Source organism: Platalea leucorodia (assembly GCF_965183815.1).
Source record: "Platalea leucorodia genome assembly, chromosome: Z".
NCBI classification, from domain to species: domain Eukaryota; kingdom Metazoa; phylum Chordata; class Aves; order Pelecaniformes; family Threskiornithidae; genus Platalea; species Platalea leucorodia.
Window position 1 is genome coordinate 37,789,571 of NC_138858.1, and position 18,382 is coordinate 37,807,952.

Genomic DNA, 18,382 nt, shown 5'->3' on the forward strand with positions numbered 1-18,382 from the left:
TCTTTACTTTGTATCTATGAAAGCCCGTGAAAGTCACTGGGGACTATGAAAGTACAAGGGTAAGAGAGAATTTGACCTCATATTTCCTGAGCACCTCTAAGGAATCTCCTGTTTAAAGCAACTGGAAAGAATTGTGAACAAACCGATGTTATGGGTAGGGCAACAGATGCAACCTGCAACAGACATTTCAAACACTGGAAAAACAAATCCTTTCTCTTCACTGAAACACAGCATTTCTTTATAGAAGAAGAAACAGACACCCTGTTCTGCAGAAGCCAAGATCTCCAAAGAGTTTATGCGGCCTGCTAGCCACTGAGCTGAGAACTGCCAAAAGAAACATTGTGCACTTATACCAATAACAAACAATGAGTTGCTGGAGGCAACAGCTATTACCATCACTTCATAAAAGAAGCTCTGGCAACTAACCATGTATCAGAATAGATTCTCAAAATAAGAAAATGGTTCTTTTCAGCACGTACTCAAATATCTTATTTTAGATTGTGCCAAAACTGAGGGGTAGCTGATATCCACATTAATTCTGACTGACAATTTTACAGGAAAATCTGGGAAGACCTCTTCCCCAACATCATTTGTATGGAGAACATACTCCAGATTAGCTTAGCTGGCTGCCATATGTCACTCCTGTTCCACTGCTAAATAGCTCCCAGAACATGTATCAGGCTTTAGTGGCCTTCAGTGTATTACAGCCTGGAAAGTGACCATGGCAACTTCTCAGTATGCAAGATGTGTTCATTTTTAGAAAGGGGTAAACACATTTTTGTCATTGCTACTAGCAGAACCAAGGCTGTTGTCTAAAAGTGAACTACAGTGTCATTAGTGCTTACAGTGATGCTCAGGACACATCCTGTCCTGTTATAAAATCTGTCATCAGCAGATGGAGCACAGAAGGGCAGCAGTATGGGTTTTTGGTCCATCAGCATTGTCATCTAGGGAGGAAAAAATATTTCTTACCTTCTAGCTGTTTCAATTTGTTATGGGTGTTACTGAGAGGGAGAGAACAAATGCTCAAACCAACTTTATAAAACAAATAGTTACAATTGTCTGTGACTGTAGGATGGCACAACCTTGAGTTATTATTTCCATAATGTGTTTACTAACATGATGCACTTTAAACCTGCTGAGCAGTTTCCATTGACTGGTGATCTCAGACCGTCAGAGTGTTTTTCCTCTGCTGCTTCTACAAATTCTGCTTCATGCTGCTGACATGTTTCATAACTTTCCTTCGTTGTCTGCCTCCATCCTGCTTGGAGCCTGAGGATGTCTTTCATCATAATCAGTCTCTTTAGTTTCTGCCTGGCTTTGCTTTCTTCAAGGGCAGGATCTCTGAGCCTTCCTTGTCCTAAATGTTTATTTTACTCCCCCAGCAATCAGTTTCAATAATGTCATGCAGAAAGGAAGCTATTCTTCAGGATTAGAAAAAGTGGCAGTATCTGGCTCTTATACTTTCATTTTGGATGTGGGAGTATGTCCAGGTCAATGTAGTGTTTTGCGTAAAGTTGATGGGAAGACCGTTTTCTTGTATTCTCATTCTGAATATAGGACATTTTTGTGTACACATTTCTGCATAACTCTGAAGTGCTTTCTAGTAGAGTACAAGAGTAGAAGACCTAATATTTTAAGCAATTTTCTGTGTATGGCTGACAGAGTTGGGGGTTGTATTTAGCACAGCTCAAACAGCAGAAATCTGATTTCAATGTGATGAACACGGAAAGTCAGTCATCAACAATCCTGTTGATGCAGGATTTACATAGCTAGTGCAGAGAAGGGCTGGCTTGGTGACAGGTATTCACACAGGGATTGAAGGGGATCTCCGTGCTCTCCCGTTACATCTCTCAAGGCGTTAGCACTCCCTACCTCCACAACAAGGAAAAGTCAGTCAGGAACACCACAACTGGATCTTCTGGAAGAAATTCCTACTCAGCAATTCACTGATACATTCTTTTGATGGACTTCGTTAATGTCTTAATTTTTTTTGTTAAAGACAGAAAAAGAAACAGCTAATTAAATCCATTCAATCTTGAAATACATTGGCCAGACTCCTGCAGACCAAAAACTTTTAATTTAGGACACAAAACTGTTCCTATGATATTGCAGGAGTCCCAGAGACTTGAAGTCCAAGAGCTTTTGACAAGAACTGAGAATGCAGAAGCACAGTAAATACTCTTCTTAGCCTCATCCTGCAGCTACAAGAAGGGTGATGGTGATCAGAGAAGGAGAATTCCCTTTCATTTACTGCTTCTTCACTCCATCTGTCATCATAAAAAGAAAAAAAATTAAGCTGATCTTATTCTGTGCTTAAGGTTTTCTCTCCTGACCCCTTCACAGATGGGAGATTGGGAAATGGAGCACCTGCAGTCTTACCTGTGGGGTTGGATTGCAGACACGAGATGTCTTCTGTTCTCATCTACTATCAAGAGAGACTAATGAGACCGTGATTTTGGCAGATGAATTGTGTTATAAACCTAAGCCATCCCTCGTGCAAGCCTGTAATCGCTTTGACTGCCCACCCTCCTGGTATCCTACAGAATGGCAAGAGGTAAGCACGTACGTGTAATCTCATTTTATGACTGCTAAAAGTAGTCATAACATGCATTATCAATGCATCATTTTGCTTTAGCCCATCAAGAGGATTCATTAATCATTCCGACGTGCCATTAAAAAACTGAAAAATTGTGCCTTTTTGCTCTTAAAAAAATGCATCAGCATTTTCAGAGGTAAATAGTGACTATAGCTACTTCTAATGCAAAGTTACTGGAAACTCTTAACAGCTAGCTATAGATTCCAGACAAAAATATCTGGAATATGATGGTCAGCTGTGGTGAGTGGATTCAGGTTAGCAATGCCAAGGTTTCTAGGAATACAAAGCTGTAAGGATCAAGGAGGAGAGAAACTCTAAAGCGTGTTGGGTATTCTGTATATTCTCAAATAAAAATTTAGTTTGGAACAATAAACACTCTTCTTCCTTCAGAGTCATAAATGAGTGTTAGGGACTTCCCTTTGGGAGATGGATGCCTTATTGCACTAACGCTGAAAACTGCTGTCTACACAATGGACCTGTACAAGGCTTTCTATCTTTGGAAGGCAATCTGAAATGAGTTTATTTGCTGCCATCTGGTTGCAAATGAAAACATTTGTGAAATTCAAGAGACTTAGAGATGCTTCTGTTGGATATAATACCGCACAGAAAGAAAGGATCCTTCCCTGTTGTCAAAAGTAAAGGAAAAATTTGCTGTGTGGTGGAGGTGCAAGCAAAAGGCCTGTTTAAATCTTCATTTCTGCTGGGTGCAAGGATTCATTCCATCCTATGAGAAAACTATGAGCCCTTGGCACAGTGCTTACATATCCCTACGCAGTCTCCACCTATAAAATCTGCCCTTTACTTAACAGCCAAGGAGATGTTAATGTACTCACCTAATGAAGCTGGTAAGTCTGTGAAGCTGTACTTCATGGCAGAGCTCTGGGATTGGGCAGCCATCACAGTAACAAAAATTTGTGCCAGCCTGATGTTCTCTCAAAATTAGATAACTAGCCTATGGCATTAGTCCTATGTTTAAAACAATTCAGTGATGTTTCATGCTTTAATTTGTCTATATATTCATACACACGTATTTGCTTGGTTGTTCTTTTGAATATTTCTAGGCTATAGTTATACATGAATGCTATATTTGTAAATAGCAAATAGTATTCTATTAGCACATAACGTAATAAAGTCAAGCGTTTCAAAGTTAAGATATGCTAGAAGGAGTGCCTATGCTCGTTAAAATCCTATAATTGGCCACAGTCCTTACAGAAAGCAATACTCTATAAGTTTATTTGAAGTCAGAAGAGACATACATTACAGCATGCTGAAAAATTAACTTTCTGCTAACAATGACCATTAGCTATAGGCCACCCTAGAATGGTACTGAAATAGTTTCTGCTAGAGCAATTTCTAAACAGATTTTTTTCAAGATTTGAACGTCTTCCTCAACAGCATAAATATGCATATTTCTGCCTGTCCAAAGTAATGTTTTAGCCATTTTTGTATCTGCTCAGGGGCTCTCAAATATGCTCTTTGAAAGGTGTAGCAGATTTTAGGGAGGAGGGAGGTGGATTAAGTATAAAGGCTTTAACAAGCATATTAATCAGGAATTAAATAAAACTGCTTAGTTCACACCTTTTGTGTTAGCTGCTGCCTTCTCTGGGCTGGGTGGAGACAGAGAACCTGTGCTACAGTTCATTGCTGCAGCTTAACAAAGGTCACATTACAGCTCTTCTGCGCTTACTTCCGCAGGCTTTGCAGGCTGGCCAGCTGTGTACGTAGCACCTCACTACATGGGCACTGAATATTTCCCATGCTTACTTTTCACCAGGAGAAGACAGCACAAAAAGTATACTTCTCTACCTACTGTCTTCTGCCTCTGTTTAGATTAGTATAGTGCAAGAAAAAAAAAGCCTAATCCATCAAAATGAATTTCCATTGCCTCATTTTTTAGAGACATGTCTTCCTTCTTTGCACCACCAACCTCTGTACAGTTATTTCCACCCTGCAGGAAAGCCAGGCCTCACAGTTCAGTCTCACACAGGTTTCCCATGTGAAAACCTGTACCATCAGGCCAGTGCATTGCACTTAGGGATTATTACAACTGTTGGCTCCTGGGCTCTGTGAGAGAAAAGACCATTTGGACGGAATATGAGTTGCTGAGACTGCTCCTGCAGGTGAGCTCCAGCAGTGCAGCACAGCTGCCATGGAACCCTCCAGCAGAAGAAATCCTGCAGGAGGATTTCTTTACTTGCATTAAGGGACCCACAACACCTCCCCTCTCCCCAAATTGCTGAGCGGGTTCCCCACGTATGGGGAGATGGAGGGCCCTGTGGGAAGGTGTCTTCCTCACCCTAAGGAAGGTCCTTTAAAGTTTCGCTGACACTAGAGGGTAACATCTGTTCTCCACACAGCCTGCTTTGAAGCCATTTCTTTGGTCTCATCTGTGGAGTTCATCATGCTTTTCAGAGCACTCTCGCACAATAGTTTCAAGCAAACAAACAAACAAAAGTTATAAACTGCAATGAACAATGTTTTATTTTCTAAGACCTTTTATGCTTGTTAAAGAAGGGTTGTCAGAATTAAATGCCATTAGAAACCCCAGTGTTTCTGGCAGATAAACACACAATAATTATCAGTGTTGTAACATTCCAAGCTATTTTTTAAATATCTCTTTACAGATTCAAGACTATTTATTTTTAAATAGTTCTGTTTCTTAGCTAAATCCATTAGGGTGTTTATCTTGCTTTCAAGTAGTGTGCTTCTCAAGGAAAGTGGATATGAGCTTTTGTTTTTACAAGGCCCTATAAATATCTATTCTGCAAACCTCCAATGGGAGACATCCATTAGTAAATCTTCATTCTCCTCTGTTTTATTACTGAATAAGTGCCATAGTATCAGACCCAGCATTCTTTTTTAGCTACTTGGTGCTATCCTTGCTCCAAAGATAATTAGAACAATGGCTTCACAACAAAGTCAGCATGGGAAAACTGGTAATATTTTCAGATATTTTCCTAGCTATTTTTTTTCCATATTGTAAAAAGTCCTTTCTAAACTTTCAGGTGTGAGTCCTTAGAAAGCAACTGAAAGACCTGCTGAAACAAAAATATTTACTCGCTTCGCATATGCTTTATCTTATTGTAGAGTCATAGCAGAGAATTCATTTTTCAGAGTAAGGCCAAAACTTGTACTGCTGTAGTCCCACCACCTTGAGCAGAGGGCAGTACAAAATTAAACTACCTGGGAGAGCCAAGGGATAGGACAACCCCTTCCTCAACTGCCCCTGTAAGCAGGACTGACCATAAAATGACATTCTTTCAAAAATTCAGCCACTGCCCCAAACGGGTAACAGTTATGATGCTGAGCGACAGTTGCCTAGCCCTTTATTTTTCATTACTAACTGCCTTTTTCCCACAAGTTTGAGAGGAGACCAGCTTTCCTGCCTCCCAAACAACGGAAATGGTTCTTTTGCCTGAATCTTGTGCACTGTATGCATGTGCATAGATGCTCACAGGCATGTGCTGATGCAAAGAGATGGCCCGCTTTCCCTCCCTGCTTTCAATGGTGACCATCTATTCTTTGTGTTAATTATCATTTACAGATTGTTGTATCAGCAGAACAGATACCAAAGCAATGACTGCTGTGAGAAAGGCCAAAGCCACAGTTCCACCAGCAGTTTAGGATGACATATGCCAGCACTTCTACCAAGAAGAAAATAGCTGCTGCGGGGATCTCTTTCTTGCCCTTATAGCACCCACTCACTTATATCTCCAGAAGTGCTGTGCAATCACACAATGGTCCTGGTTAAAGCTAGCCAGAAATATAATTAGCTTTAGCCTAAATTAATTTTCCACTCTGGTACACTATGCAGCCACACAAATGCTTACGCCAGCATATGGGAAAAGGCAGCACAAAACCAGGAATGACTGGCTGGCAGAATTGGGTGTATAGGTTGTCTTCTTTGGTGTCAGCCTTACCTCATGTTTGCTTAAGCTAATTGTTGAACTAGGCATAATCAGGCAGCAATGTGGAGAAATGCCACTCTAGACGTTGGTATCCTGGCAAAGTCCCAGATCCCCTGTAAAGGAATGTCAGGGGATATGGGGCTTGGCTCTGCTCAGAAGCTGTGAGGAGCAGGAATATCAGGGGATACAGTTCAAACAGCCGCGCTTTATCTACTTGGGTGGGTGAGGTGAAACCACCCTGTGATACAAGCACCTTTCTCTGTTGTAATGCTGCTGTGAGATCTTTCTGAACAGCAGAGAGAGATAAAATGTTATTCAGATGGGATATGTCTGAATGAGGATCCTCTAAAAACTACTGTTTCATATTGCCTGTAAATACAAACAGATGTCACTGTCATTGATTATTCCATTTCTTGGAAAAATGTGAGGGCTGGAAGCTTCCACTAGAGAAAAATCTGCAAAGACCCCAGGGCAGTGAATTCTCCAGAGGTGAAATACAGGTACAGGCACAGCTCCAGTGCAGTAATCCAGGACTGTCCTAGAAGAGCATTCCTGCAGACAAGGAGGAATCTTATTACTCCATTTGGATCTCTCTGGCACTTAGCAATAGAGTTTGGTATTGAGTAGCAAGTTACTCTTCATGGAACAAAGCTACGTAAGTGACTGAAGGGTAAGAAGCAAGAAAATGTCTGTTTTGTCTTACTCTTTTATCTGGTAGTGATGGAAGGGCAGGGACATTTCCTGGGATTTGACTGATTGACAGAAGGAACATGCTTTTGTTGTATTCATACAGTGCCTAACCCATTTTGGCTCTGGGATATGATGACAGTCCTTAGACAATCTTGAAATAATACTTTCAATCATATTTTTCTTGATTTACTCTCTCCTCAGGAATGGATTGTCCTCAAATGAAAGGTTGATAAATGTTTTCTTTTGTTGAAAACTAAAGTATTGTTTTACTTGTTTAATCTCTTGGAAGCCTTTGAGCTTTGTAGCATTCTAAGTAGGACAAAAGCTATTTTTACTCATTAGAGAGCAAACCAAACTGAATATAAATATGTCTTTCTGCACTTCCTTTCTGTCTTTCAAGGACAATGTATATCCTAAATAATCAGGCTAGCATTAAAGTTTATGCAGCTTTCTGTATGTAAGAGAGAAGGGCCTTTCATGACTGCAAGATTTTCTAAAACAGTCCCTTTTTAACTGCTTGAGTGTAAGGTTTAATACTTCTTCATATGGTTTTCTGCTTCTCAGGCATAATTCCTGTGTTGCAAACTATAAGCAACTCCTGGTCATGTCAGTGTACTGCAAGCTCCCCCTTGATCTTTTCTAGGAGGGAGAAAACGAGTTGAGCTGGCTGGGCTGAGGTGAAGAACTGGGAGCCTGTTACCAGCCTTAGGAAAAAGATCCTCAGGAAAAATGTCTGAGCAACCAAGTTTACAAAAAAGATTCAGGAAAGCTATTAAACCTGTTTGTTCAAAATTTCCTGCCCTGCTTGGGTAGAAAATGGATACAGAGAGGTATATTTACATTAAAGAGAGAGGGGAGGTGGGTTCTACAGATATCAATCATCCCAATTTATTTTGACTCAAATAAACCTTACTCTTTAACTTTTGGATAGAGTACACACTGCTGTCATAACAGCCATAAATATAAAAGGGCTGCATGCATATTTAATAGTTTATGATATTAACCTTATAAACCAATTACTGAGACTAACGTCAGATTACAGCTGATATATGGCTTTTGCATGAATTAAAAATCAGAGAAATGCCATAATGCAAGAAGTCTTCAAGGACAGGAATTGTGGGCTGGCGGTTAAGTTTTGAGCTGCACTAAAAATAGACCTCATGCAGGTCAGAAATGAGAAATGACAAAACTACAAAAGGAAGAAAAAGCAAAGTGAGAAACTGTGAAAAGTTTTATTTATCACACTCTCAAATTTCCATTTGTTTTTCCTGCTAATACAAGAAATTCTTGCTTTTTTTAACAAGCTAAATTTGAATATTTAGTTCAAGCTAACTATGTAGTTCATTGCTACTGTTATCTAATATACATAATCAAATCCTGGAAATGAAGGTCTTGAATCATCTACTGCTGGAGAAGACTTTTCCGCTCTCTCTGGCATTGTCAGCACAGTCGGAGCTCAGGCAGAGACATTAGGATGTAGATCCTCCACATCACGTGCAAGTGTCTCATTTTCCAGTTGGTGGTTACAGGAAAGGGCAACTTTTCCACCTCCATACTGCAACTCTGGCCCATTGTTTCCGTGTCTTTTGTACAAACACCTGAAAACAGAACGTTTCAGAAATACTGAAGCAGTTTTTCTAAATATCAACAAAATAAGCTGCTTCCACTTTCCAAAATTTTTTTTACATTTTTAAAAGAAGTCTGCTTTGATGTTCTGAATTTTTTTTTTTTATATTTTCCATTTGGCCAAAACTGAGTGTTGATTTCTACCCAAATTCACAAGTAATTTTTGCTGCAAGTTGCCATGGTGCAAGCGTGATGTCAGGTGGCTGACTCTCATCTCCCATAGTGTTCACAGACATGTGGTGGTGGTGTCCAGAAGCGAGATACACTTTGTAAGCAGCGCCGGTCAGATGGAAGCTTATTAGAACTGCCAGAAACCTTCTGCTCCACACCGAGGCCACTTATCCAACAAGGCTGCAAAAATGAGGATTGTCCCAATGAGTGGCTTCTCTCTGACTGGACACAGGTATGTTATTTGTATGCATGAGTATTGTGCTGTTCTTGGCGATGAAGTTCCTCAGTCACTTGGGATAAAGGAGCCAAATGAGCTCAGACTGTACAAAGCATGTTATGCCCAGTTTCATCCTGTAATCTGTCCTTATCATCCTGGTAGGGGGTGTGGTCACTAGCTCAATGTTCCTCTTTGGAGATTGCCTCCACAGATGTTTAGCCATCCAGCCAAACCAAGACCTCCCTTCTGGCATAAACACAAGCCACCCTCAAAACAATAAATCCCTGTCTATGCTTATGTTCATCCAAGGCATCAACAAAGTACAGTCTTTACTCCCCCAAGCTAAATGCTTTTTCTTCCCAAAGCGTGGCTGTTCTGATGTCAATAGCCTCTTCCTCTTGGGGCCACTCCTACCTTTCCCAGGATGCAGAGAACAGAAAGGAGGGATTCCTGAAGTCTGCTGTAGGCCCATTGTTACAGGCACCAAGCCTCTTTCATTCTAGAACACTGCTTTTGCAATGTTAGCTAGCTACTTCCTTCCTTCAGTTTAGGGATGGCAAAACAAACTCGCTCTACTGAAGTCTCTTGCGCTTCCCTGGGCTCCCTTTCTGGCCCCATATGGCTTAAGAAAAATTCCCTTTATATTTATGACAGTATTACTGAAAACACAATTTGACCTTTTAATGCCAGTAAGCATGAAAATCATTGCCCATCTTACAATCTGTGCCACCGCTCTCACAGTTATCTTTCATGGAAGGAGGTAGAAATTGTCTTAATTGTGAAAGAAACACCAGTCACCTCACAGAGCTGTCCCATCTGCACTCTTCATATGTTGATCTATGTTAACGTTTTACTCAAATAAGTGGATGTTCTCATGATGTCTGCTGCCAGAAGACACATAGCTATTCTGGCAGTGAAGATGGTAATTCTATTCCCAATCTGTCCTCCTTCACAAGAAGTTGCTACATGGTTTATGTTGACATCCGTACAACTCACATTTCTCCGTATTGGCACTTAGTAAAATCAAATCTGACTTCACTCTCTCCTCATCATTTCACTTGAAGGCTGCCATGTTTTTGCTCTTCTTACCCTTAGTGAGTTTTCTGCCCCTCGCTTCATCTCCAATTCCCGTTACCACATGCGTGCACCTACATGTAACAGAAGGGCATGTGTATCTTTGTGCTACCAACTTTACAGCACTCAGCTCACTTTCCAGCACCTTTACAGACTGCTGCCTGGGTTCCAGTGCAATGGCACTGCCTCTACTCTCACTTTCTGTGATGCTGTGTACATAAATATGAAATAAAATAGGCATGCTGAATCCCATTGAACAATGCCCACCTGTGCATCAAGCACCGCAGTCTGGTATTTTAGAGGGTTTATACTCTTTTTTTTGTAAGCCATGTGTGGTAACTACCAAGTACCAGGCTGAGGTAACTCCTTGTTATCTGAAGCACTCATTCATTATTTCTAATAGATCTGCAACAGTAAAGCTCAAAGATTAAGTTTATGCCAGATTTCAGCAGAACAGGATATATCTGTGAAGTGCAAGTCAATGTGGTCTGCTCTTGGCTATGAGCAGGAGTTTTTCCAGCCAGCAGGCACAGGCATATAGAAACACAGCACAAAGACAAGCTTTGTACTGTAGCACAGTACTATTAAAACAAGGGACACCATCTGAGTGAAAAAAGTGCTAAAGGGAGAGTGGGAAGATTCGAAGCCTCAAAGGACAGAAAATACCTGATATTTCATTTCCCTACTGTGCCTGCACTGTTTGTAACTGAATGGCCAGGTTCTGCTTTGCTTTATTCCTCTGCAATATTTTGATCGCTGTAACTGATCTGTACCATGGTATGAGGATGCAATGTGGATATGGGAGGTGAGGGGGGGTGTGTGACAAGGAGCACCTTTTTTCTTTTAATGCACCTTGTTCCTAATGTTTCTCATTCTGTTCCTAGTGTTCAGTGACCTGTGGAGAGGGCACCCAGAGTCGAAATGCCATTTGCCGAAAGATGCTGAAAACTGGGGGTTCTGTCATCATTAATTCCTCACTGTGCCCACCTTTGCCATTCTCATCCTTGATCAGGCCCTGTACACTAGGCACCTGTGCAAGTAAGTAGAAACAATGCTCGGGAGCGCCTGGGGAAAGGGGGCTGGGATGTCCATCGCTAAGAAATCCATGCTGTCACCTGTTTCATAACTTTCTCTTGCACTAGTGTTCCTCAGTCTTGCAGAGTGGCTGCTGCTGCTAAGTTTTTCTGTCTGTGAACAAGTATGCTTTGTTTAGCAATAAGGCAAGTCAGTGGATGAGAGCTATAAATTTTACTGTTGGAGCTGGGCCTGAGCCAATGTGCTTGAAGGGAGCTACTAGTTTCTGGAAGAACTGGCTCAAAATTCTGACCCAAATCTAGATCTAAATTTCACAACTGGAATGTAGAGGCTCAGAGATACAGCACAGCAGCCTGAGGGCAGCTGCAAATAAACCCTCTGCTAGAACAGCTGCAAAGAAAATGCTTGGTAAGGGATTTTGTTGAAGATCATTTAAAAACATATTATTTCATTATGTCACTCAGAACCCTCTGTGACCTGGGATTTGTAATGAACATAAGTTATATGTATTTTATGTTGGTATTTCATGCATTTGTTGTCACCCTTCACAAGAGCAGTAGTGTCCCTGTATGCCCTTCCTTCACTTGCAGTAAGCCAACAGGATATGAGAAAGTTCAAAAGTCAGCCTAGCTTCAGCTTAAAGCTGACTGTGAAGTCTGAAACTACTCAATGTTGGGTATGTCAGAGAGAAAAGAAGATATGACATTCAGAACCAAAGCTGGGACCAAATGTTAAATGGTATTTACTAATAATACACCTATGCTTCTTTATTTAGTGCTCCATAAAAAAGATCTCTGTCATAGAGATCTGGAAACTGGAAGGACACACTGAACTAGTGCACTTTAATAGTATTTACTGTGTTTTTAAGCCCAGTCCAGACAGTTTTGTTCTGTTCAACACTGCTCCCTGAGGTAGCAGCACTTTCATTTTTTCTTACTGCTGTGAGCTGCAAGATCACGTTGCCTTTGAGGGTTTGAATGGTAAACACTTGTCTATACATTGAAAAATGTATTTATTAAGCAACAATCTTCATTTAAATACTTTAACATCAATAATTACATTTCCACTCAAGTTTTCTCCCTCCCATAAAGCTTTTGTCCCTGGCTCTTTGGTTTCTGCATGTACCCCGAGCAGGACTACTTTTGCATTCCTAAAGTGCGCCTTGTTATTCTTCTTATTTTGATTGCTCCAACTTAATGTTCAGCAGCTGGTGGCCAGTTTCTCCCATTACTGTCTAATGGGTCAAGTGCTGCCAGCACCAAAATAAACTGCTTGTTTTGTTTAATGGTGTCACATACTAATAGTATTAATGATATTTCAGGGCACAACAGGCCAGCTCATAAGCAAAGCCCCCATATTATGGCCATAAAGAAAGTTTACATCCAGACAAGGAAGCAGAAGAAGCTACACTTTATTGTGGGTGGGTATGCCTACCTGCTGCCCAAAACCTCCATTATTCTCCGATGCCCCACAAGGAGGTTCCGGAAATCAATGATCACTTGGGAGAAGGATGACAAGAGGCTCGTCAGTTCAGCTCACATCACCATTGCACCCTATGGGTACATGAAAATCCATCGTTTGAAGCCTTCAGATACCGGGACATACACCTGCACAGCAGGGCCAGTCCGGGAGCATTTTGTAATTAAACTAATTGGAAGCAACAAGAAGATCATTGCTGGGCAGCCAACTGGTATTAGGGAGGAAGAGGCCATGAGAAAGGCCAGCTTAAATGAAGCCTTGCGAACACAGGGGAAACACATCAATGGGATTCTCTTCAATGGGAGCAAGGCTGAAAAGCGAGGGCACCTTGCTGACCCCAGCAGCTGGTATGACGATATTGTCTCAAGGCTGCTACAGCACAGGGGCTGGCCAGGGGAAAATCTGGAGTCCTGGGAAGCACAGGAGTCCATTGAGAGAAACGCGTCCTCAGAGGAGGACCAGAGCCGAGAGTATAGCCTGCCATTTACTATGGTCACAGAGCAGAAACGCTTGGATGATATCATAAGGAACTTGTCTCAACAGCCTGAGGAACTTAAAGACATCTACACTGAGCAGCTTGTTGTGCAGCTGGCTCATGAGGTTTTCAAGAGCCACTTGGAGCACCAGGAATCTGTCCTCAAAGCATCAAGGAGAAGAGTAGATTCAGCCTCTGTGGAGTACCCTCTCCACAGGCATGTTTCTGGATTTACCAGCTCCCTGAGGACATCATCTGCCGAAGCATTTCTTCCCACCTCTGTAGACCTGGCAAATGGCTTGCGCAGACCTCATCAAAAGCCTGCCATCCTCCGAAAGATTTCAGCAGCACAACAACTTTCTGCTTCAGAGGTTGTTACCCACCTGGGACAGACAGTGGTCCTAGCCAGTGGCACATTGAGCGTGCTGCTTCACTGCGAAGCGGTGGGAAACCCGAAGCCCACCATCAGCTGGGCTAAGAATGGAGAGGAGGTGAAATACAATGATAGGTAAAACATATTATTTAACTTTTAAGAAAATAATTGATATTTTGATTCTCCAGTTTCCATGTTTTACTGCCTGTCAGTCCCATGGACAAAACCATATGTTGTTGTAGTCTGATTTCATAGCAGAAAGAAGGGCTAACACATGTGAAGTGGTAAACAGGCCACTATAACTCTTCAGCAAGGTCTGGATGCTAGGTCAGTCTGGTGTGGCAAACAGGAGCTTTACTTCTGTTTCAGTAAGTAAAAAGAAGAGTTTGTAAAGTACTAAAGTCGGTAAGCGCCTAATGCAGTCAACAGAGCACTCCACGTCTGGAGGCTGGGAGCCTTAGTGTATTTTCCCATCTGAAGGTGGAGGTTTCTGCTATGAAGAATGGTTTTGAGATACGAAGATTGATTATTGATTGTCACGATTACTATTATCCTCTGCTGGAGATATGAATTGCATTTCTCACAATGCTCCAGCAGGGTCTGTCTGACATGGTTGTGGTAGCAGAAGATGGAGGAACTGAGGCTTCTGCCTTGCACATGTGTATCCGTGTGTGAAACTGCCCCAGAGTAAACCTCAGAGAGCATTACAATCACCATTCCCTGTGTATGTTCTGATAGAGTCTAGAAACAGTGGAACCATACTTCATGGCTGTTTGCAACTATGCTGTCATCTCAACACACTGATCTCTAAGCATTAGTCTTCTAGGGTTTTTCAGGCCCCTGAGCTGGGAGACGGAGATAGGATGCAGAGTGAAGCCCCAGTTGTTGAAGAGGTGGCAGTCACTGACCTGCTCCTCCACCTGAATGCTCACAAGTCCATGGGGCCAGATGGGATCCACCCGAGGATACTGAGGGAGCTGGCAGAGGAGCTGGCCAAGCCACTCTCCATCATTTACCAGCAGGCTGGTCAACCGGGGAGGTCCCGGATGACTGGAAGGTAGCAAATGTGACGCCCCTCTAGAAGAAGGGTCAGAAGGAGGATCCGGGGAACTACAGGCCTGTCAGCCTGACCTCGGTGCCGGGGAAGGTCATGGAGCAGATCATCTTGAGTGCCATTATGCAGCAAGTGTGGGACAACCGAGGGATCGGGCCCAGCCAGCATGGGTTTATGAAAGGGAGGTCCTGCTTCACTAACCTGGTCTCCTTCTATGACAAGGTGACCTGCTTAGTGGATGAGGGGAAGGCTGTGGATGTTGTCTACTTGGACTTTAGTAAGGCCTTTGACACTGTCTCCCACAGCATTCTCCTGGACAAGCTGGCTGCTCACAGCTTGGATGGGTGCACTCTGCGCTGGGTTAAAAACTGGCTGGACGGCCGAGCCCAGAGAGCGGTGGTGAATGGAGTCAAATCCAGTTGGCGGCCTGTCACGAGTGGTGTTCCCCAGGGCTCAGTGTTGGGCCCGGTCCTGTTCAACATCTTCACTGATGATCTGGATGAGGGGATCGAGTGCACCCTCAGTAAGTTTGCAGACGACACCAAGTTGGGTGGAAGTGTCGATCTGCTGGAGGGTAGGAAGGCCCTACAGAGGGACCTGGACAGGCTGGATCGATGGGCCAGGGCCAACTGTATGAGATTCAACAAGGCTAAGTGCTGGGTCCTGCACTTGGGTCACAACAACCCCATGCAATGCTACAGGCTGGGGGAGGAGTGGCTGGAGAGCTGCTTGGCGGAAACGGACCTGGGGGTGTTGGTTGACAGCCGCCTGAACATGAGCCAGCAGTGTGCCCAGGTGGCCAAGAGGGCCAATGGGCATCCTGGCTTGTATCAAGAACAGTGTGGCCAGCAGGACCAGGGAGGTGATAGTGCCCCTGTACTCGGCACTGGTGAGGCCGCACCTCGAGTACTGTGTTCAGTTTTGGGCCCCTCACTCCAAGAAGGACATGGAGGTGCTGGAGCGTGTCCAGAGGAGGGCAACAAAGCTGGTGAAGGGTCTAGAGCACAAGTCTTATGAGGAGTGGCTGAGGGAGCTGGGGTTGTTTAGTCTGGAGAAGAGGAGGCTGAGGGGCGACCTTATTGCTCTGTACAACTACCTGAAAGGAGGTTGCAGCGAGGTTGGAGTCGGTCTCTTCTCCCTAGTAACGAGTGATAGAACGAGGGGAAATGGCCTCAAGCTATGCCAGGGGAGGTTTAGGTTAGATATTAGGAAGAACTTCTTCACTGAGAGGGCGGTCAAGCATTGGAACAGGCTGCCCAGGGAAGTGGTTGAGTCTCCATCCCTGGAGGTATTTAAAGGACGGATAGACGTGGTGCTCAAGGACATGGTTTAGTGGTGGACTTGGCAGTGATAGGTTAACGGTTGGACTCGATGATCTTAAGGGTCTTTTCCAACCTTGACGATTCTATGATTCTTTGATTATTTTCTCTCATGTACTGAATTTCCTGGTTCTTGTCTCTCTTTCTGTGTCTGAAGGCTAGTAAGTATATTAGGTTTCACACAAAAAATGTTAAGAGAGACTACAAGCAAGAATGTATGTCTTGTGGAAATCACATGCAGACTTGGGCCTGTAGTATCCCTTTATATGGCCATATTCCTACGAAAATATCTTCATCCCCCTCCCCCCCCCCCAGATTTTCATATATAGATTTTCACTGCCAGTGGTTACATCCTGTTGGAATTGTGCCATTAAGGGATTTTTTTTTTTTCTCCACCTGAAATGACTGTGATTTCTGTGGTATGCTTGAAAGGGAATGGAGGTTACATATAAAGTCCACATGTGGTTAATGCTGAACACTACACTCATGAGAAAATTACAAGTTTATTTCACACCATATAAGCAGCCATTGTGTTGCAAAAGGCAGAGTCATTTAGCTGACAATAAAACAGTCTTTTGATTTCTGAAATTTTAGTTTGGCTTTTTTTTTTAATTTTACAATGCCTTTCAACCTTTTTTTTTTTTTCCATTCATTTTGGCTGAAATAACATTAAATGCTGTGTTATATTCCTGAATTATCAAACAACTATGTGTGCTCAAAATTTCTATCAGGAGGACTCAGGGAAGTACAGTTTATTTGCCAGTTAGTAGCGTTATTCATTGAAAACTCTTCTTTAAAGGTTGAGGCAGTTTCCACTTTATGAACTTCCTTCTGTACTCATCACTTATGGTTCCTCCAGGTTGGTGTGAGGGGAGGAAATAAGCAGTGCTCTGGGCTTCAGAGATACTCGGCATCTGTAACTTTGGTGTTAATGGAAATTTAGAAATCATGGTGCATATGAAAATTGGGTTGTGGGTGTTTTGCTGGGTTCTTAACAGCAGGATTCTGGTTTTGGCTCAGAATGCTCTTGCTGGCTGCCAGTCAGCTGTGTAAATGAAAGCCACAGTTTAAGCAGTCTCACACTGTACTGCTGTAAACTGCAAGGCCATCTGCATGCAGTGGTGTTTGGTATGCTTGAGCTGTCTTTCAGCTCTGCAGCTTATCTTCTTCATACTTTGCTAGCCACTGAATGGAGAAGAGAAACCAGCTTTCCAGCCCACCTCTGTCTTAATGGGCGTAAGAAAATTAATATAGGTGGGCCTTCCTATCCCAGTGTCAAAGAGAGACACTTTTGGTGAGGAAGGTCAGAGAGTTGTGCTGAAGTCACTCAGCTTATGCCCTACTGAGTATACTGAGATTCCAGTTGTATCTGGTTTATACTGTGATTTTTAGAGTGTAGGCTGCTGGGTTTAGGTTGGGTGATAGCTATCTGTATTGTGTATTACCAAATACTGAGATAAAGGCACTCACTTTCCTGCATTGTGGCCATGGATTTTGTCTGGACCAGTGATCTAGCAACGAATGGCTTTATTCCCACTGTCTCCTTCCATGATCTGTGCCATCCACCAAAAAGTATTTATAACTCCTACCATGTAGCTCCACTTGCAAAAATTATTTTCTTTAGCTTTAGTCTAGGTACTGTCACAAAAAGATATAACACAGGCCCCAAAAAAGTGTTGGTTTTCAGTTACTCAAAAGAATGAAAATATATGACGCAAAAAGCTGCAGCAGTTGAAAATATCTGTGTGGTTCCAGTAAAAGACCCTTGACTTGAGTCTGCATATTCAGCCTGAGTGCATACTTAACATGAGTGTCCATACTCTCTCCTAAGGTTAAAGTGTCAGCTTAACACCAGCATGGGTTCTGAGTTTCAGAGCCTGCTAGTATCTATACCAAAGTCTGGACACTTCTGTTAACGATGGAAAATGTTTTATTTCAAAGAACATTCAGATTAAGTTCCTTAGGAATCAATTTTAAAAGTGAAAAAATCTTCAAGGGATTTATGCATTGTTTAGTAAGCCTTCCAATTATGCTGTAATTTCCATCACTGTGAACCAGTTGGTACTTGATAATTCAACTTTTCTAAAACAGAAATGTATTTTATAAATGGACATGAAGCAGAATTTAAACAGTAGGTGATACAGAGTTAGGTGTTTGCGAGGTGCCATCTGAATTAGTCACTGATATAGGTCCTGTAAAATACATTTTTGTCTTGGAGACAATGTGGTATGGAGCAACTGAGATGAGACTGATTAAACATTAAGCTGTATTATTTTAAGTCCATAAACGAGATTCTGAAGACATGCTGCTGACAGAAAGAATTGCTACAGCTGGTATTTTTTTCACCACTGACAAGCAACTC

General features: G+C 42.5%; 1 protein-coding gene across 1 annotated transcript in view; it reads left to right on the forward strand.

Moving 5' to 3' along the window:
• Positions 1–18,382, forward strand: part of ADAMTSL1 (ADAMTS like 1) — a gene marked incomplete at both ends in the record, with an annotated part of 200,599 nt that overhangs the window by 142,048 nt on the left and 40,169 nt on the right. Inside the window, 4 exons of the mRNA XM_082335407.1 lie at positions 2,347–2,557; positions 9,047–9,226; positions 11,170–11,323; positions 12,642–13,782. Of these exons, the coding sequence (XP_082191533.1) occupies positions 2,347–2,557; positions 9,047–9,226; positions 11,170–11,323; positions 12,642–13,782 (1,686 nt within the window). The remainder of the gene's footprint in view (positions 1–2,346; positions 2,558–9,046; positions 9,227–11,169; positions 11,324–12,641; positions 13,783–18,382) is intronic.